An 18,407-nucleotide genomic window follows, 5' to 3' on the forward strand; every position below is an offset into this window, starting at 1 on the left:
ACTGTGCGTGGCAAGGGTTTGAACAAAGCAGGAGATTGAGAAGTGTATTAGCTGGTTATGTTAGTAAAGAAGGTAAGTAAATCCTGCCTTGAGGAGACTGGTTTACCAAGAAAAGAAGCATTTGAACCTTGGGGAAATGTCACTGGGACCTTGTTGTGAAATGTGCAAAGATAACGCCACGAGTAGACGAGAAGTGGGAAACCAGGCAAAGGCTGTGTCTCTGGGGGAACGGCCTCGTACTAGGTGGAACTTGATGTCAAAAATGTAAAAAAAGAAAAAAATACCTGATGAGAATTGGATTTGGCAGGAGGAAAGCGCTTTGACCTTAGGAAGCTTTGTGAAACAGAAGCAGGTAACTAAAACGGAGTTCTTAAGCTGACACTGTTAGATAAGCTGCATGGGCTAGTCAGCGAGCCTCCCCAGCACAGGGTTCACGTCTATTCCTCTGTGTCCCCACCTGGCACAGGACACATTTTTTTGTTGACTGAATGATGAATGAATGAATTGGAGACATTCCAGAGGTGAGCTGGTTCTCAGGAATACGTACAAAGAGAGTTGGGGATAACTTCACTGTGTCAATGGCAGAACACAGCTGAGATGGGAATTGTACAGGTCAGGTACAGAGGCCGTTTTATTCACAATGCATGTTTCTGCCCTAATCAGTCAACCGAAAGCATGTGAATGTTTTTGGCTACAAACTTAGTGATGGTTTTGTACGGAGCCGACACTTGTGTGTGTGTGTGTGCATGTACCAACTGTTAGCATGCCTAATTTGTTTGGTCTATTCATGTGGAAATTTCTTAAAAGTAATGGATGCTGCAAGATTTGGGGAAAACTGTTTGAGTGCTTACATCAAAACTGTATTTTCTCCTGATAGTTTGAGCTGTGGTTTGAAAAGCATAAACGTGGCCTTCTGTTTGCAGGGTCTGCTTTCTGTCCTCTCCTCAGACATTAAAGTGACTTCTAATTGCCCCTCTTCAACTGAATCCTGGAAGAATAGCAATGATTCACAAGTGTTGGTAAAGTGCTACTGAAATCTGGAAAGTATTTACTGCGATTGTTTGGACTTTCTAAGATCAGACCTTCAGTGGATGTGGTAGAATAGGAAGAAAAGATAGAACGTTTCTAACTGGCAACAGCATTTCTTAGAAATTGTTAGGCAAGAAGCTGGAAGCAAATGGTTTTCAGAAATATATTATCCCAGCATAAATCTACTTTTAAAAATGCCTTTAGTCCCAATAAAATGTAAGTGTGGTGTAAAAGCCGGAGAGCTTTGCACTCTGTCTGCTGTCGACATGATCCAGTCACATTGTCTGCTACCCCAAAGCTCCTACTGTGTCCCGAATTCTGAAGACATTTAATTCCACCAACTAGGGCAAGATTCTGTCACCCACGCCATCCTGGGGCTAGCGCTACACAGGTGCATTATGGGAAAGCTTCATCTTCTTCTGAAGCATCAGCTATTGGTTGTTGCCTTAGGGAGAATGAGAAGCTCGATGTGTGTCTTTCGGTTGGAGTGACAAGTTTTGTGACTCTCCTGTCCATATTTCTGTGACCACCGTATCCTTAATTTTTTTTGTTACAAATGTAAAAAAAAAAAAAAAAATCTAGAAATGAAAATCTCTCCATTATTTCTCCACGATGCCCATTCCGGGTCCCCAGAAATAAGAAAGGCACACAATTTTGTGTGTAGTGCTGTCGCTTACAGATTTTAGCTTGAACATAGGTTCCTGGAGGTTATATTCGCTGGCATTCTCAGTGTAGAAACAATGTCCGAACACCAGCCTATGGGGAAATCCAGCTTTTGTATTTTACCTGCTCATAAATATTTTGGTTTATATATGCCCATCAGTGGTTGCAAGTGTGTGATCTCTGGGCTCCATACAGCCCCCAAACATGCTTTGTATGGCTTGTCCAGTGTTTAAAAAAATACCTGTGGATCAATTGCCAACACTGAAAATGCAGATATTTCACACAAAAACCTGGGGTCTGGCTAATCTTGAAAAATAGGAAGACCCGCAACCGTGAAGACACATTCCTGTGGGGCAGCGATTGGCCAGACTTGAGTAGTAGCAGCCTCTATAGACATATAATCTGCTATTGGCTACACCTCGTATTACATTCAGCTGGCTGCATTTACTTGTGTTACCTGCTGTCCCTGTAAACATACAGAGCTGAGTTTGCAACTCTAATCTCTAAGTATCAGATTTGAGAACCAAAAATATTGTAGGCTGGGTGACCATATAATTAATCGTCCAAGATAAGACACTTAGAGAATAAAGAGTAGTGCTGTTAGTATTTACACAGGTACAACAGGCACAAACGAGGATATATAGTCTCCCTATTTATAGATCACTTTATTCAGTCACCTCATTTGATTAATGAGAAAACTGAGACCTAGAAAGAGGAAGTAATTTGCCTATAGTCACCAAGTAAACTAATGGCAAAGGTGCCCTAAGTACCCTGAATCCCAGTTCGCTGCTTTTTCCAATATAATGTGTTCTATATAATAAGTATAAGCGCCATATTTTCCTTGAATGTATAGATTTTTTATAGTTAATTATCACATGGCTAATTTCCTGTGAGTGTACAAGTTGGTAGTTTATATCATCAATAACATTTCTTTTATAAATGTAGTTAATTATGGGCTATAGTGTATCTAGAGATGTTTAAAACATTGGTAGGCTTGAGAGCTTAAGAGTAGACCCAAGAAAAGCGTCTCATTTTATTAGGTACAATAAGAGATACATTCAGAAGTGCTAATTGTCTGGATTTTAAAACAATCTTTTAATGTTTATTTTTGAGGGATAGAGACAGAGTGTGAGCGGGAGAGGGGCAGAGAGCAAGAGGGAGACAGAGAATCAGAAACAGGCTCCAGGCTCTGAGCTGTCAGCACAGAGCTCGATGCAGGGCTTGAACTCGGGAACAGGGAGATCATGACCTGAGTCGAAGTCAGGTGCTTAACCGGCTGAGCCACCCAGGCACCTCTGGATTTTTTTTTTAAGCCACCATTAAGTAAGCATCCCATAACTAGCTTGTGAAAAACATTGTATATTGACTTTTTGATCAACTATTGGCTGGTAATTAATATTAATTATGTCTTCAAGAGATGGCCAACATCCCAAATTCCCCAGTCCTTGACCAGCTGTTTCTTTGTTGAGTTTCCAACAAGGGATTCCAAGGGATATTTGTACACAGAACACTCCAGATGAGACCAGTGCATGCTATGAATCACTTGCTCGGAATTTGGCCCCAAATTCCTGCCTGGTATCCCATCCTAGACCACACGTGAGTCTTAGAGGCACCTCTTAGCCTATCAGGAAGGCTTAGGTCAAAGGCTAGCCTGAGAAGTCTCCTTCAGGGTACACCTTTCTCCAGTGCCCCACTTGGCTCTCGTGTGGTCTTCCAAGAGACCTTGCAAGCAGCAGACCATCCTTACCAGGTCAGCTGCACAAGCTAGAAAGACAGAAAGAAAGAAGCCTTTCTTGCTAAGACCTAAAACAGAGCTAGCCTAAGTCACTTCATTCTAGACTTCCTTCCCCTTGGAATGTATTGTGGTCCCAATGAATTTCTCAGATGAGGAACCATTACCCAAGCAGGAGACATGGCCAGGGCACCTTTTACCCCGTTGGCCTTGTATAGTTAGGGAGAGCCCAGAAAAAGTCAGTGTCCTGGAGGGACTCCTTTTTCTTTGACTTTTGTCAGACCTTCTTTTCCATAGAGTAGTTTGACGGAGGTGGGGACCAGTGACCGATCATGATAAACCTTTCGATTGAAAATATAAACTGCACATGGGTAATTTTTTCTCTGATGCACCTCAATAAACTTGTTTTCTAAATGGGCCCACTCCACATGCATGAAACAGACCCCTAAACCTGTGTGTTCAGCAGTGACGTGTGGCTGCTGGGCCTTTGAAGTGCTGGTATGAGTAAAATATAGTATTCAATTAATTTCTTTTTTTACTCTGTGATGTGATGACTAGAAAAGCTAAAAATTACCTGTCGCTCACATTATATTTCTAGTGGATAGAGCCGTTCTAGAGGCATATGTTCTGCGTGTTAAGCGAAGTAAGATTCGGTTGCGTGCTTAAGTGGTACCACGGCGACTTTTTGCCATTAGAAGTGGGAAAGGAGGGCAGTTTGCCAGTTGTTTCATAATGCAAGACTTGTTTATTAGCAAGGGCTTCTGTGGGGTAGAAACATCTGGTACAGATGCAGAAGGGCCTTTATATTTACGTCGATATGAGAACATGGTGGAAGCATTCAGTGCTTCTTTCTATAAATCAGGCCAGTTTTTTTTTAAGTTTATTTTGAGAGACAGCATGAGCGGGGGAGGGGCAGAGAGGGAAGGGCAGAGAGAGGGAGGGGCAGAGAATCCCAAGCAACCTCAACACTGTCAGCGCAGAGCCCGATGAGTGGGGCTCGAACTCATGACCCGTGAGATCATGACCTGCGCTGAAACCAAGAGTCAGATGCTTAACTGACTGAGCCACCCAGGCGCCCCTAAATCAGGCTAGTATTTAAAAGGACTAACCCCCTCCCCCACATCTTCCACCGTCTTGGTTCCTGCGTAGCTCTTTGCCTCCCAGAACCCCAAGGGGGCGCCTGTTCTGACACCAGCTGGCTCTTAAGCTCGTATGCCGAACCATGCAGAAGTCACTTGGGTTCATACAACGCCAGCTGTGGGTCCCATATGGAAAATCCGTACCGTATACATATGTATAGAGTATTTCTGAAACCAGAAGGAGTGTAGAAGAGCGTGTAACTCATCTAGCTTTATCTTTTCCTCGCCTTTGAACATTTTAATCATTGAAACATCTTTAGGCTATAAATAGAACATGTAGTGAGACAATTCTGAGTTAAAACCAAATATGTACTTTTGTTTTTATATGGACATAGGACTGTGTATGGATGTATGAAAATGTAGGTTGAACGTTTGGATACAGATGGGTTTGACTTTCCAATAAAATGTGTGGAGAAGAATGTATACATGAACGGAGACGGTATGTGTCAGTCTGCTCAAGCAGGGTTTTTCATATTTGAAGCAGAGATTTCCTCCTTCTATAAATAGTTGGAGAGAAAGTTCTGTTTCTGCTTCCATCTGGTTTAGGTGCAGAGTTCACTTAGATGGCTGCCAAAGAGTGATGGAGGGAGTTATTCTCTTGACTAAGCCCCGCCTCGGCGACTTGCCTCTCCTACCCCAAGGAGCATGGGTCCATGGCCCTGGTGTAGGGACGGCGCCACGCGGAGCCAGCCTTCAAGCTGTATTTTCCTTTGGAGTAACCTCTTTCCTTCTTCTTTTCCTTCCACCTCTTCCAGGCAGGACAGGGCTGCTTGCTGATCTCTTGCCCAGTTTTGCTGTGGAGATTATGCCAGGTATTCACTCATTTAACTCTTTATTTGCTTAATTTGCTGTCACTCCGTCTGTCTTGCTTCTGCATTAGTCGCTAATTGTTCCTTTAATATGTTTGCACATTTGTCTGTATTATTTCTGTGTCCTTTTCCAGGATGAACTGAGCCCAATGGAAGAGCCTTTAGATTGTATTTCTTCTATTAGTAGGTCCTAAAAGGATAATGATTAAAAATAAGCTGCAAGGGGGACCCAGTCCTTCAGTGTCAGGGGTGCAGGCTCTTTGGCAAACTCCATAACCATTCAGCATCTCAGCTGTCCCCAGGCAGCTAGAAGTATCCCTAACAAAGTAATTATTTATCTGCATTTCCTTATTCCCTAAGTTATATGTTTACCCATTCATTAGTGTATGACCATGTTACTCTGAATTGCCTTTTGTAACTTTACCAAAACAGTTTTTCAAACCTTATGAAGTCAGTACACCCCTCCTTCCTTGAAAAGCACATACTTACAGACCTACATTGCTTTGTATACAATTTCAGGGGCTCCTTGGGCCCCATAAGTCCCTGGGATCCATGGACCATACGTCAGGGAAACCCCAGATGCACAGCTCTGTCATTTTATGTAGCTTAAGTTGAATGCACCAGCCTAGACAAGCCAGCATCCGTTCAGTGCAACGCTATAGTCCGTAATGGAAGGAGGTTCCATGAGAAACGGGAATGAGCTACGGGAAAGGACATATCCAAACTCAGAGAATACTAGAGCCTATGATTCATTCTTGCTTTGGAGGGCTACTGCCAAAGGGTTGAGAGCTGCATAATAGTTGGGAGCAACAGAGAGATACAGACTATTCCCGGCCATAGGTTTTGACTTTATTCAGGTTTTAAAACATCCAAAGTCTTCACAGTTGAATTTCACTAATTATTCTTCCACGAATTCTCCTTGTGATCCCCCTTATCCAGAGTGCTGTCAGCTTGTACTCGTTTGTTCATCACCCGCAAACATATACATACAATGTTACGAAGCATCGCTTCAAACTAGATGTTATGTTCCCCCAGTCCCAGGAAAGAGTTACTGTATTTTTCATATCTGGTCCTGGTCCCTTGAATATCCCTCCCTTTTGACTCCAAGAATCCTTGCATGGATAACATTCTTTTGTTTCTCTAGGGTAACCTGCCAGTCCTTTATCTTTGACTGCTTGACCCAAGACTGTTGTAGCCTCCATGCTACAACACTCATCTAATCCTCAGAGCTCATATCTGTCTCCAGAGACAGAATGTTACTGGGTTATTGCTAAGGTCCAGGACAAAGCCCTGAGCTATCTATGGTCCTCAGCAGGAATGTTTTCCAGACTGTTCTCAGCAGGCGCAGGGCCTTCTCATTTCCTCACTGAAGAGATGGTGACCTGGTTAATTTGAATGGGGATGAGTGGATGGGGTGACGAGGGACGTTTCAGGAAATATAAGTTGTTGGTTTTTTTCTCTGAGGAAACTGTGTTCTAGACAAAGGTCAAAGAATTTTATCATTATCACAAAACCCTTTATATAACAAAAATGTCATATTCTCAAGCTCCAACTGAATGTCCATTTAACTGAAAGAACATTTAATAACCAAAATTCAAGAAAAACAATATATACTTAAAGTTCATTGTAAAGGGACTTTTTGGTAGGCGGCTTTCGATCAAAATGAATTACTTTGATTTTTTGACTTTTAAAGGAACTCATGGCTCACTCTAGTCTGTCCAGTCTGTAGGAAGTTGGGTCCTATAGCCAAATCCCAAAAGCGTGACACAAAGTCACTCGAAGGTCACAGTCATTTTTATCTAAGCCAAATGGAATTCGTTTCCCTTCTCTTAATCTTTTGGATGAGCAAATGCACTAGAAGCTGTGGTCATCCTCTGGTAGAGGTGGGAAAATAACAGGAGTTAACAAACATAGCCAGTATAGTCCTCAAAGCCCTGAGCCATTTTCCCCGCAGCTACGCTGGCTATTCAGCATGGTCAACCTGAGCGTGATCCAACCGAGCCATTCTTGGGGGCGTGGCGACATCATATTCTCCACCTGAGTCTTTGTCTCTAGATTTCTCTAGCCATGGTTTGTTCCACAGGTTTTGTTCCAGAAGGTTTTGATCTCAGCCTTGATGCTGAGTCCGGGAAGGGTGTTACCGGGTGGTCAGCAGGGAAAGTAGATGAACACATAAGGAACCTGGACCACTTAAATATGTGCCGGTTTAGACCGTGGAGACATAGAGAACTTTCTCGCAGGACTTACATTTTTATAGGAAAGAGTAACTTGACCGCAAAAGGAACATATTCACAGAACCCACCACTTCGTAGCTCAGCAAGCAAGGTTCCTCCTCTCCCCAGCCGGGGAGTCTTTCTGTTCTTGTCCCATACTTGTTCTGACGCTACAGTTGATACTGTGAACCTTTTGCCCAGGAGGGGGCCCCGAAGCTCCCCCATCACTTTGTGCTGGTCGTTACGTGTGCCCGGTACAACCTAGGCAACCCTCTCCCCTATGACCCCCCCCAATCCTGTGAAGTCTGCACTTCTCCCTCTCAGAGTTCCCCCTGAGTTTGGGGGCTCCGTGCCCTGTTACCGGATACTCCCCCAGATCCCTCCCGCCCACTCCTCCCACAGTAGACAGCCATGAGAGTGTGCCTGTCCCAACAGCGGGCCACCTCAACCGTGGGTTTCTCTGTGCGTCCTTCCAGAGTGGGTGTTTGTTGGCCTGGTGATCCTGGGAATCTTCCTCTTCTTCGTCCTGGTGGGGATCTGCTGGTGCCAGTGCTGCCCTCACAGCTGCTGTTGCTACATCCGCTGCCCATGTTGTCCAGATTCCTGCTGCTGCCCGCAGGCCTGTGAGTAAAGTGACTAGTGGGGAGATGTAGAACGATCGCGAGAAATGTCACCTCACCATCAGACAGCTGTGTACCCTGAGTTCCTTCTCCGCCTCCTTTCCTTCCACCTTAAAAGTTGGTCGTTCCAGGCTCACACCTCTGCTGGGAGCCCCCCCACACCGGCATCCTGAGATGCCCATTGCTGTTTGCCTTCTCACCTGCCTGCACCTCTCCATACTTCTCATCCACACCAGTCACCCCTGCGTTTGCGACTCTCATTGGCACTATTGGTGAAAGGAAGGGCAGCTTCCAGATGTCAGGTTGTGGGTAAGGCTTTTGTCCTCTCTTCAGGCCCTCAAGCCAGAGGAAAGGCCATGCCTCTCGGATGCAGAGAACTCCTCTTTTAACAAGCAGAGTATGCAGACTGCAGCCTTTGAGTACCATCCGGCCACGGATGAGTTTTATTTATTCCCGTGACAAAATGGTCCACAAAGGGACCAGTCCTTACTTGGGGATTCTCAATTTTACCTGAATGGCCGAGCCCGTGTAGCCACTAAGTTGGGCACCCCGGCCATAAGCCGAATACATCTTGAAGGAGAAAGACATACGTGCATCTTTAATATTCTTAGGATTAAAGCAGTTTCCAGGAGGACCCAGGTTATTTGCTCTGCCTTTGAGAGCACAGAGCAGGGCCAGGTGCAAGCTCATTACCTGCTCTGCCTCTCTAGAAGAGGTTTGGGGTCCTCCTGGAACCCAGGAGGGTGGCATGGTGCTAGGCTTCCTCCGGAGGGACAGAGGCAGCCTACAGACAGTGTGGTTAGCAATGGGCCGTGCCGTCACCGCGGACTGCCATGACAGCTCCTAGTACTGCTTAATTACTCAGTTGCCAGGTACTGAACACTGTAATTCCTTATGCCATTGCTTTTGGTGGAGCTGGAGGAGTCCAAGGGGGTGGGGGAGAGTGGTTCTGATGAATCAGTTCAGGCCTAGGAGAACACACACACACACACACACACAGAGGCACACATCCAAGAGCTCCCGTAAGCGCATCCTCAGGGAGTTTTGGTATGAGGGTTGCGGAGGGTGGGACAATAATATAATCTCTCTTGCTCTTCATCTCCCTCCACAGTGTATGAAGCAGGGAAAGCAGCAAAGGCCGGGTACCCTCCCTCTGTCTCCGGTGTCCCCGGCCCTTACTCCATCCCCTCTGTCCCCTTGGGAGGAGCCCCCTCATCTGGCATGCTGATGGACAAGCCGCATCCACCTCCCCTGGCACCAAGTGACTCCACTGGAGGAAGCCACAGTGGTAAATGTAGTTCCAGACCGCCCTGCCCCATGCTCCTCTCTGGCTTCCGCTCTGGTTCCTTCGTGATAAGAACCATCAGCTCAGTGCTTCTTCTTTGGAAAGTGACGGTCTCCATTCCAGAAGTGGGATCTCTCTAGCTCTATCAGATGTCATCTGGAACGCGTGTCAGGCTCTCCAAGGGCTGCAGGACGTAGCTGCCCCTGCTTTCTTCCCAGACTCCTCAGTAACTAAGATGATGAGGAAAAGAGGCAAGGTACCCGTTGAATGTGGGTCATCCAGTGAATAAATAGTTCTTTCAGCCCTACCTAGGGTTCAGGACTGGTGCACTACAGTAGGTGCTGTGAGGAACACTAAGAAGTTTAGGACACGGTTTGCCCAGGAAGCAGGACGGCCCAGCCAGGGAGAGACGATAGACTTTTATTCGGACAATTAGATGCTGGAAAGAGTATGGTGCTGGGAATTCAAAGGATAAAGAGCTGAAGCAGTTACAGAGTGTTCAGGGAAGAGGTGGATTTGAGCTGGGCCTAGAAGAACACAAAGGAAAAGGAGAGCAGACAGCGGGTTGCTGGGCACCCCCAGGAAGGACACATGGTGGCAGCCTGGGGCTGGAAGAACAGGGTGTGTGTTTGACAGTCTCCAACTTGGCTGACTGGAAGAAAGCGGGAGGCTTTAATGGAGCCTCACCCAGGTGAGGGAGGGCCTTGAAACCCCGTCAGGAGAGCCGGGACTGGGTGCCAGAAGGGAGTCGGAGCCACTGCAGGCAGGTTCCTGAGTTCTTGGAGAGGTGCTGTGCTAACAAGGCAAGTGGGAACGGAAGAGAGTGGGATCAGCGATCCCGGGCTGAGAGGTGACTGAAGCCGTTCAGGGGGTATGAGAGCATCTGGGTCGTGATGGAGGCCATGGAAGTTGAAATGAGCAGGTAAATCTGAGAGATACTTCGAAAGAGGAAGCAGGTATGACTTTAGGGAATGCAGGAAAGGGGAGGCTTCGGGATGAGCGCAAGCTGTCCAGTGATGCACACCATAGACAGAATTAAGTACTTGGTAGGGAGAGCTTATTTGGATGGAGATTAGCCCTGGGATTGAGGGCACGATGCATTCGTGGTTATTGGCGAGGGCACAGGGGTAGCAGGGGCGGAGAGACATTAAAATGTAGCTTTCCGGGAGGTGTCTGAACAGGATTACAGAGTAGTAACGATTAGACGTGTGTGAAGTACATTTGGAAGGCAACTTAAATCCCTAGGTGTGGATGAGCCAGCAGGGTTGGTAAAACAGACACTTCTCCCCGGGAGGTATCTGGACTTCCTTCAGTGGGTGCGGGAAGAGTATCCGGCCCACTGAATGACCTGTCCGTGCTGGACCCTGGAAGGAGTGGATATCCTCAGTGAGTAATTGGTATTTGTGGGTTGGTTTTTTGTTTTTTTTTTTTTTTTTTTTTTTTTTTTTTTTTTACCCTCTCCCTGGAACTATTAGTAGAATTCTGACGTCTGAGCCTGGGAATGAGTCACAGACTGAGAAGTAAAAGTTAATGATCAAGGGCGCACAGAGAATTGGAGAGATAAAGACAATATAGTTCGTTTCTCCCAAGGATGGAATGGGAAAAGAGACGTTAATGGAACTTGTCTCATAATCGGTTTGTGGCTTCCCCTTCGTCCAGCCTTTTTATCCTTCCTTCCCACCAGAACCCATTCCCTCTTACTTTTTGGAAATGGATTCTCGTAATGAAATGATTCTTACTCCTCGGGTGACAGATACTTCCTCTCTCCTGATTTCAACCTTTTTCTGGTTCCTGCCATACTAAACCAACTGCAGTTAGAAGTGACTGGAGGGGGCGCCTGGGTGGCTCAGTCGGTTGAGCGTCCGACTTCAGCTCAGGTCACGGTCTCACAGTTCGTGAGTTCGAGCCCCACGTCGGGCTCTGGGCTGACAGCTCAGAGCCTGGAGCCTGCTTCGGATTTCTGTGTCTCCCTCTCTCTGTCCCTCCCCCGCTTTGCACTGTCTCTATCTCTCAAAAAAATGAATAGATGTTTAAAAAAAACGTTTAAGAAAGAAAGAAATGGCTTGAAACATAGGAACACTTATTATTTCACAGAGCAAGAAATCCCAAGGAAAAGTGGCTCCGGGGTTGCTTAATCGATCAGTTCAGGTAGCACCACTGAAGGACTGAGTTCTTCTGTCCTTCCAAGCTGGCTCCCCTTATGATCCTGTGGTGACTGCCATAGTTCAGGTACTAAATGCATTCAGAGATAGAAAAAGATATGCTTCTCCCTTGTGCCGCTTTTCTCAAGAGTGAGGAAACCTTTTCCAGAAGCCCCTCCCCCTTCTAACAGACTTCTTGGTGGTTTTATTGGCAAGAATTGTGTCCTGTGCCCGTTTCTATACCAGATTGGCTTGAACTAATCGAGGCGCATCTCTTAGGCCAAAGACACCTAATCACCTTGAAAATGAACAAAATCAGGGTTCTGTTAGCCAGCAAAAAGGGGAAGATGCACAACCAATGTTAGCCACAGCTAGTCTGGCCCAGGTTGTCATTGTCTGGTTCACTGAGTCAGGATAGCATTCCTCATGACCCCTAGTGGGGCACATTTCTGTACTCATGGCCCCATGGACAGAATTATTGATGGCATCTGGTTATTTGTCTGTTAAGAAAAAGGTGGCTTAAGCCAATGTTCTATGTCCATTATTTGTTAAAGAAGGTTAGAGATGTTAAGAAGTGCTGATTTATAAAGATGTAAGTTTAGCCTATTTTATATTTATATGCTAGCTCAATTTTAGGGTAATCATCTAGCAATAGTGATTTTTCAGGTTACATTTGGATACAGTGCCCTTTTGAACCCTCTGGGTAGTTGGAAAGGCATCTTTGATGAGCTGTGTAGTATAGCCAGTCAGTTACCAACTGGGAGAGAGAAGAGGCACCTTGATTCCCTCCCCCGTTCTTCTTGGCAGCTACTTGAGACCTCTGTTACAATAGAAGAACTCTCTCCTCCTGTCCTGCCCTGGACTCAGCCTCTTCAGCTTTGTCAAGGTTCTCTCTTTATTGAGTACCCCACATTCCATCCCAGTCTCCCCTCTCCTTGCCAGACTGTCTTGCTCTAGAGACTCCTTGCTAGCAGCATTCAAAGCGTGCCTAAATCTCTCCATTAAAATAAAACAACAATTTGCAAACACCTCGTAGTCCTTGGATGTTGCTTCCCTGCCCCTTTTTTTCCTCTTCACAGCTGAACTCCTTCAACGTTCCGGATGTTTCATGTCTCCATTTCCTCCGCTTTTCGCCAGCTCCTCGACTAACTTCCATCTTGCTGTCGCTTTCACTACTCCAGAAACAGTGCTTGTGAACATTGCCTTGTGGCAAATCTAATCAACGCTTCCCAGTTCTTAACCTCCCTTGACTTCTCAAAGCGTTTGCCACCCCTGCCCCACCCCTCTCTCTTTGCCTTCCCCAACACGTTGGTTAGTAATTTTTCCTACTTATTTCTCTCTACGCTGGCTGGCCTTCTTCCTGTTTTGTCCAAGGTCCTCTCCCTGGGAAATGTCATCTACTCCCACGGCTTCAATCATGTTTTCTATGCTTATGACTCCCAGTCACTGCCTCCAGCCCCTCTCCTGCTCCTCAGTCCCACGTACCCAACTGCCTGGACATCTCACAGGCATTTCAAACTCGGACTCTAGGAAGTCGAATTAGTCTGCTGTTTTTTGACTGCAAACCAACTCCTGCATTTCTTATCACAACAGGTGGCCCTGTTGTCCACCCGGCAGCCCCAACCAGAAGCTGGGACCCCGTCCTCATCTCTGCCTCACTTCCCTCATCCGGTTGGTCACCAGGTCCCTCGGATTACACCTCAAAATAACCTCGAATCGGTTTACTTTCCTCCACCTGTGTTGTGCTATCCCAGTCCCTGCTACCCTCATCTCTCACCTTGATTAATGCAACTATCTCCGACACTGGCTTTCCACCGCTACTCTTGCCTTGTTCTAATTTATTTTCACATGCACCTGGCCTCCCCTCATTCTTCTTACAAAAGAATTGAGTAGGCAAGTAGGGTTTTGAAATGTCATTTTCAAAACTAATAAGGATATGCGTCTATATATATGCCTACTGTATGTATACAGAGGATATGCAAATTTTAAACATCACTTCTCCCACAACTGAGCTGCTATCACCCTGGGGGTGGAATGTGGCAGCTGTTCCATCATCCATAAACAGCCTTACTTAGCTCATTAAGATAGGGTAGGAAAAACAAGGCTATATCCATGGGTATCTGCCTCAGAGACTTCTTCTGCAAGTTTTATAAGTTAGGCTTGGCTGTAAAGGAGAAATTAACTGAAAAGTAGCTGATTTCCAGTCAACTGGGTCAAACATATCAGCTCAACTACTTTAACAATAAGAATTTTTGTAGTTTGGCATCAAAATGAACATCCCAACATTCCCTCCCCGCCAGAACCAAAGTTGCCGAGGCTAATCCATTCGAGGAGTTCAAGTATGAAGAGCCACACCAACCAAAGGACTTGGGCCAGACAGAGCTCGAAAAGATAAATAGATCCCCCATCCATGCTAAACTGAAACATCACTGGGGGGAAAAGTCATTTTCCAAAAAGGGCTGGACTTTGGCCAATGGTCCAGGACCTGTCTTTTTAAACTATTACCACACATCAGAGAGTTCTCGGATCTTCAGGCAAATTACAGACAAAAATCAACCTGACACCATTTTACTTGTTTCATATAAGAAAAATTTGATGAATGCCTACGAATTTTCCCTCACAGAATTTGCTGTCTAGCAAAATGGGCATTGGGGGTTTGTGAATGGAAATAAAACGAGTAAAGAAATACAAAGCAGTGTATGATAAGACTGTTCTCTGATGCAAGCTCAGAGAAGGAAAAGTCTCATCTGCTTGGAGGGATGAAGAGAGGTTTTCTGGTGTTTTAAATGCTCCTGAGCATATATGTGACACAGAGCCAGATTCTGCCAGGATGAGAGAACTTGTTTTCGTTCTAGTTTTAGTGTGCTACACAATCAAACTTACAGTTTTCAGTTGAAAAAAAGAAACACCTTTTTGCAGGGAGAATGGCCTAGCTTTTTAGCTACTGAAACCAAATAGATGATACCTCTAAAGTCTAAATATCAATAATTCGTCCTCGTCCTTCTTGGCAAATCGGAGGGATTTAGATTTCTGAAGACATTAGCTGAAGTCAAGGCAGAAAGTATCTATTCTAGTGGAGTCTCTTTATAATGCCAGGATTGGAAGGTGAGACAACTGTCTTCATTTGAGGCTGTAAATAGTTACTGTAACTTTTCAGGGACATGATAACCTGTGCATACATCATCAAACCTGTCTCACGAGGAGGAGTGTGATTTGTTATAATGACACAGAAAACAATCTATGCTCTACTCCAAGTTGCAATTAACGGAGAGGTTTCCAGCTGTTGCTCAGAGAGGCGGCCATCTCTCACCACCAGGGGACAGCTGGGACATTGTTCCATAAAGCAACACCTCCCCACCTCCACTTGATCTCAGTATGACTGAATGTTTACCGTAACAGTGCTTCACATATTTAAAACACCTGGCTAGAGCCATCGCTCAGGTAGGGTAGGCCCTTTCCCTAATGCCTATAGTACCTGCTAGTGTTCTCCTTTGAAAAATAACCATCAATAATGGCAGCAAAACTGACCTAAACCTTGCTGCTCCCTCAAGCCATCGTTCAAGTCCTCCCCTTCCTGGCCAAAACCCTCTGACCAACCAACCACACGGCTGCTTCTGCCTTACTCTGCAGTCCCTTGTCATATAGTTTCTATTCCTGATTTCTGTTCATTCGTTCGTTGGTTCATTCACTCATTCATTCATACAAACACATGTTTCTAGGGTCTACAGTGTCCTAGGCTCTGTGCTTGTGCTGGAGATGCAGAGATAGAACTGGTCCTTGTCCTCAGGAAGTTTAGAATCTAGAGAGGGAAACTCTACAGAAAATACTCTTCCCAAGGAAATCATTACCCCCCGCACCACCCTCAGACTAGCACCAATTCAGCTCAAACGTTTATTGAGTGCCTACCAAGCACTGCTCTGGGCTTTTCGCTGATCTAGAATAAGACCTCTTTTCCTTCGAAAATCTTTGGGAAGATGAGACATTTATACAAATAATTTGGAACAAACTAGAACGTATTGAGGGTCCTAGTGAAGCTTCCAAGTAAATGGTTTATAAGAGAGAAATGAGATGGAGAGAGAGAAGAAATAGAACTTTATAGCTATGAGAATCAGAGAAAGCTTTTGGGATGTGGTGCCATTTGAGCTGCCCCTGATAATTACAAGGAACTCAAAGAACTCTACCGATTAGGTCTTTGTTGTCCTCTTTTTTTACCTTTTTAAATTTTTTCTGTATCTGTCTTCTCTTCCTTGTGAAGAGAAAGGTTGGGAAGATTTAAAGTTGGGGAAGTATTAGTTGCATTTTATACACATTAAAACCAGGTACTTGGTAGGTCATCATTTATTTGAGGCCCCTCAATAAACCAGCCACATGCCTACCAGTGCCCAGTTCCCTATTTCCTAGCCCTGTGTTTCATCCATCAGACATGACTGCCTCAGAACAGACATAGCAGTTCCGTGGGATAATTGCATTTTAATTGAACTGTCTGTACTACTCTGTAAACGCCTCTGCAGAGATGGAAGGAAGAGTGTGTAGCTTGATAAATAAAATCATTCCTGCTAATAATTGCTTCTGCATAAGGATTACGGATCTAACCTCCAGGAGAAGGTGCCACTTAAAAGCGTGTGCTGAGATTCATTAGTCTTTTTTTTTTTTTTTTTAAGTGATTCCACAATTGGAGATGAATCTGAACTGCCCAGAATGTTCTCATATAGAAAATTGGTGCACCTGCAAATGGGTGTGGGGGCGTTCTTTCAGTTTTCGGTGCCAGGGCTGTGATCAGAGTGCTGCGGAATGCTGTATTTTAATCTTCCATGGACATAGTTTGTGTGTGGGGCTTTGTCCACAGCCAGGGTAAGGTGACCAGAAAGCAGAAAGCAGAGTCCCCTCTGGAGGCACATGCAGTCATGTGGTTTCTGTATGGCATTCGCCCTGCTTTGGGAACAGAGGACGTTGGGGGTTGGGTCACTTTCTTCCATCCCGTTGTAGAGTCCTGACTGGCTAGAAGATAGGACGACGGCTCAGATCCTCCCACCCAGGGCATACCTACGAGCATTTCCTACTCTGGGCTTTCTCCTCTTGTCTTTCCTACTACCCCTGACTCCTAGGCTCCAGAGAGGCTTCAGTCAGACTACATGGTTCCAGCCCTGGTGCTGCCAGTAATGCTTGAGCAAGTTATGAAATCCCTCTGAATCAGAGTTTTCTCAACCATAAAATGAGGCTACCGGAACTTCATTAGGGGTTGGGAGGAATGGAACGTCCATGAAAGCATTTAGCACCGTACCTAGCACATTCATAGTGCCCAATGAGTGTTGTCTCTTGCCATTATTGTTACGTCCCCATCCCATTCCTTCCCTTCTCTCGTTTCCCTTATCTGTGAAGATCAGACGTGCCTGTGTCTGATCACCCTTGAGGCTGGTATTGGACTTGGCTGATACTTAAGTGATATGGGGCTTCAACAGCCTTTGTATCTGACAACATGAGTGATGGGGATGTAGGAGATGGTATTATCTCTCAGGCTTTAGTTTTGTTTCTTATTAAGCCCTGAAAATAACACCTGCTTGTAACCACATAGCGGCAGGTTGAATTTATCATGTCTAGAATATGGTATTCCCTTTCCTAAAAGGAAAATGTTAAAGAAATAAATGGAACCATACTTAGCAATCCATGTAGTTTGCACCTTACTTGGCCCAAATGTATATCATAGTCTCTAATCCCAGTTATGGAGTTTTTGCATCATCTCCCAGGACACTAGAGGCGTTCAGGCCACCTTTGTCAAGGTCCCTGATGTTTGAGTGTCTGTTTTATTTACATGTGCTCCTACCAAGTGAAGATGTGATCCCCAGATGGTATAGAATGATCTGTTTAGAAAATGGCCTTTTTTTTACTCTGAGTATACTTTCCTGAGCTTTGAGAAGATGATCTTTAAGTGGAGCTATAGAAGGTCAGAAAGCAGGAAACAGAATTTAACAAGTGACCCAAAATATACTGTCATAGAACTTTGTTATTTACCTGCTGTTCCTCCGTTCCAGGGGCACCATCTGATAAAAGGGATCTCAGGTATGGTTCCATAAGTATAAATATAGATGACTATTTCTGGGTGATTTCAAAAAGAGTTGTTAGAAGCAGGGACCATGTTTTTCACTTGGTAAAATGGAGGCCCCCCTCCTGCTTTTTTCAGCTCACCTTCCTGTCCTTTCCTTAACAGTTCGCAAAGGCTACCGGATCCAAGCGGACAAAGAGAGAGACTCCATGAAGGTCCTGTACTACGTCGAGAAGGAGCTGGCTCAGTTTGATCCGGCCAGAAGGATGAGAGGCAGATGTGAGCATCTGTTAGTTCTGTGTGATCTGCGCGTCACGCGGGAGTTCAACGCTGAGGGGGATTCAGGGGTTACCAAACCTGGGCGGCCCTGAGCTAGCAAGGGTGCCGGTGACATCCTGAGGACAGTAGCCTCAAGTACACCCAGGGAGAGAAAGGGCTTCTGGTGCGAGGAGTAGAGCAGGTGTGTGTCCCTTGGCTTACGTTGTATCTCTCCGTGGAGTAGCCAGCGCTGTTGGGCCTGTGCAGTCCTGGGGTTGGAAATACTTTATTCGAAGAATCTCTCCCTGCTACTCTCTTTAAAACAGATTCAAAATGATGACAAAAGATGTGCGTTTTTTTCCCAGCACGAAAGCCCCTATCATTGAACAACGGTCCAGCTGCTGACTTGCTAGAGGGGGGCCTCGAGGAAAGTGAACGAGCAAGGCTGCCAAATGAATCTACAAAAAGGAGGCCCGAC

The 18,407-nt window shown here is 45.5% G+C and overlaps 1 protein-coding gene across 3 annotated transcripts in view; it reads left to right on the forward strand.

Moving 5' to 3' along the window:
- The window catches only part of ILDR2 (immunoglobulin like domain containing receptor 2), a 64,009-nt gene that overhangs the window by 32,042 nt on the left and 13,560 nt on the right, over window positions 1-18,407 (forward strand). For all 3 annotated transcript variants that reach the window (XM_045453072.1, XM_045453070.1, XM_045453071.1), the window contains exons 4-7: window positions 5,319-5,375; window positions 8,062-8,208; window positions 9,317-9,493; window positions 17,837-17,950. In XM_045453072.1, coding sequence (XP_045309028.1) covers window positions 5,319-5,375; window positions 8,062-8,208; window positions 9,317-9,493; window positions 17,837-17,950 — 495 coding nt within the window. The remainder of the gene's footprint in view (window positions 1-5,318; window positions 5,376-8,061; window positions 8,209-9,316; window positions 9,494-17,836; window positions 17,951-18,407) is intronic.

The sequence above is a fragment of the Leopardus geoffroyi genome, chromosome C3 (genome assembly GCF_018350155.1).
Source record: "Leopardus geoffroyi isolate Oge1 chromosome C3, O.geoffroyi_Oge1_pat1.0, whole genome shotgun sequence".
NCBI lineage: Eukaryota > Metazoa > Chordata > Mammalia > Carnivora > Felidae > Leopardus > Leopardus geoffroyi.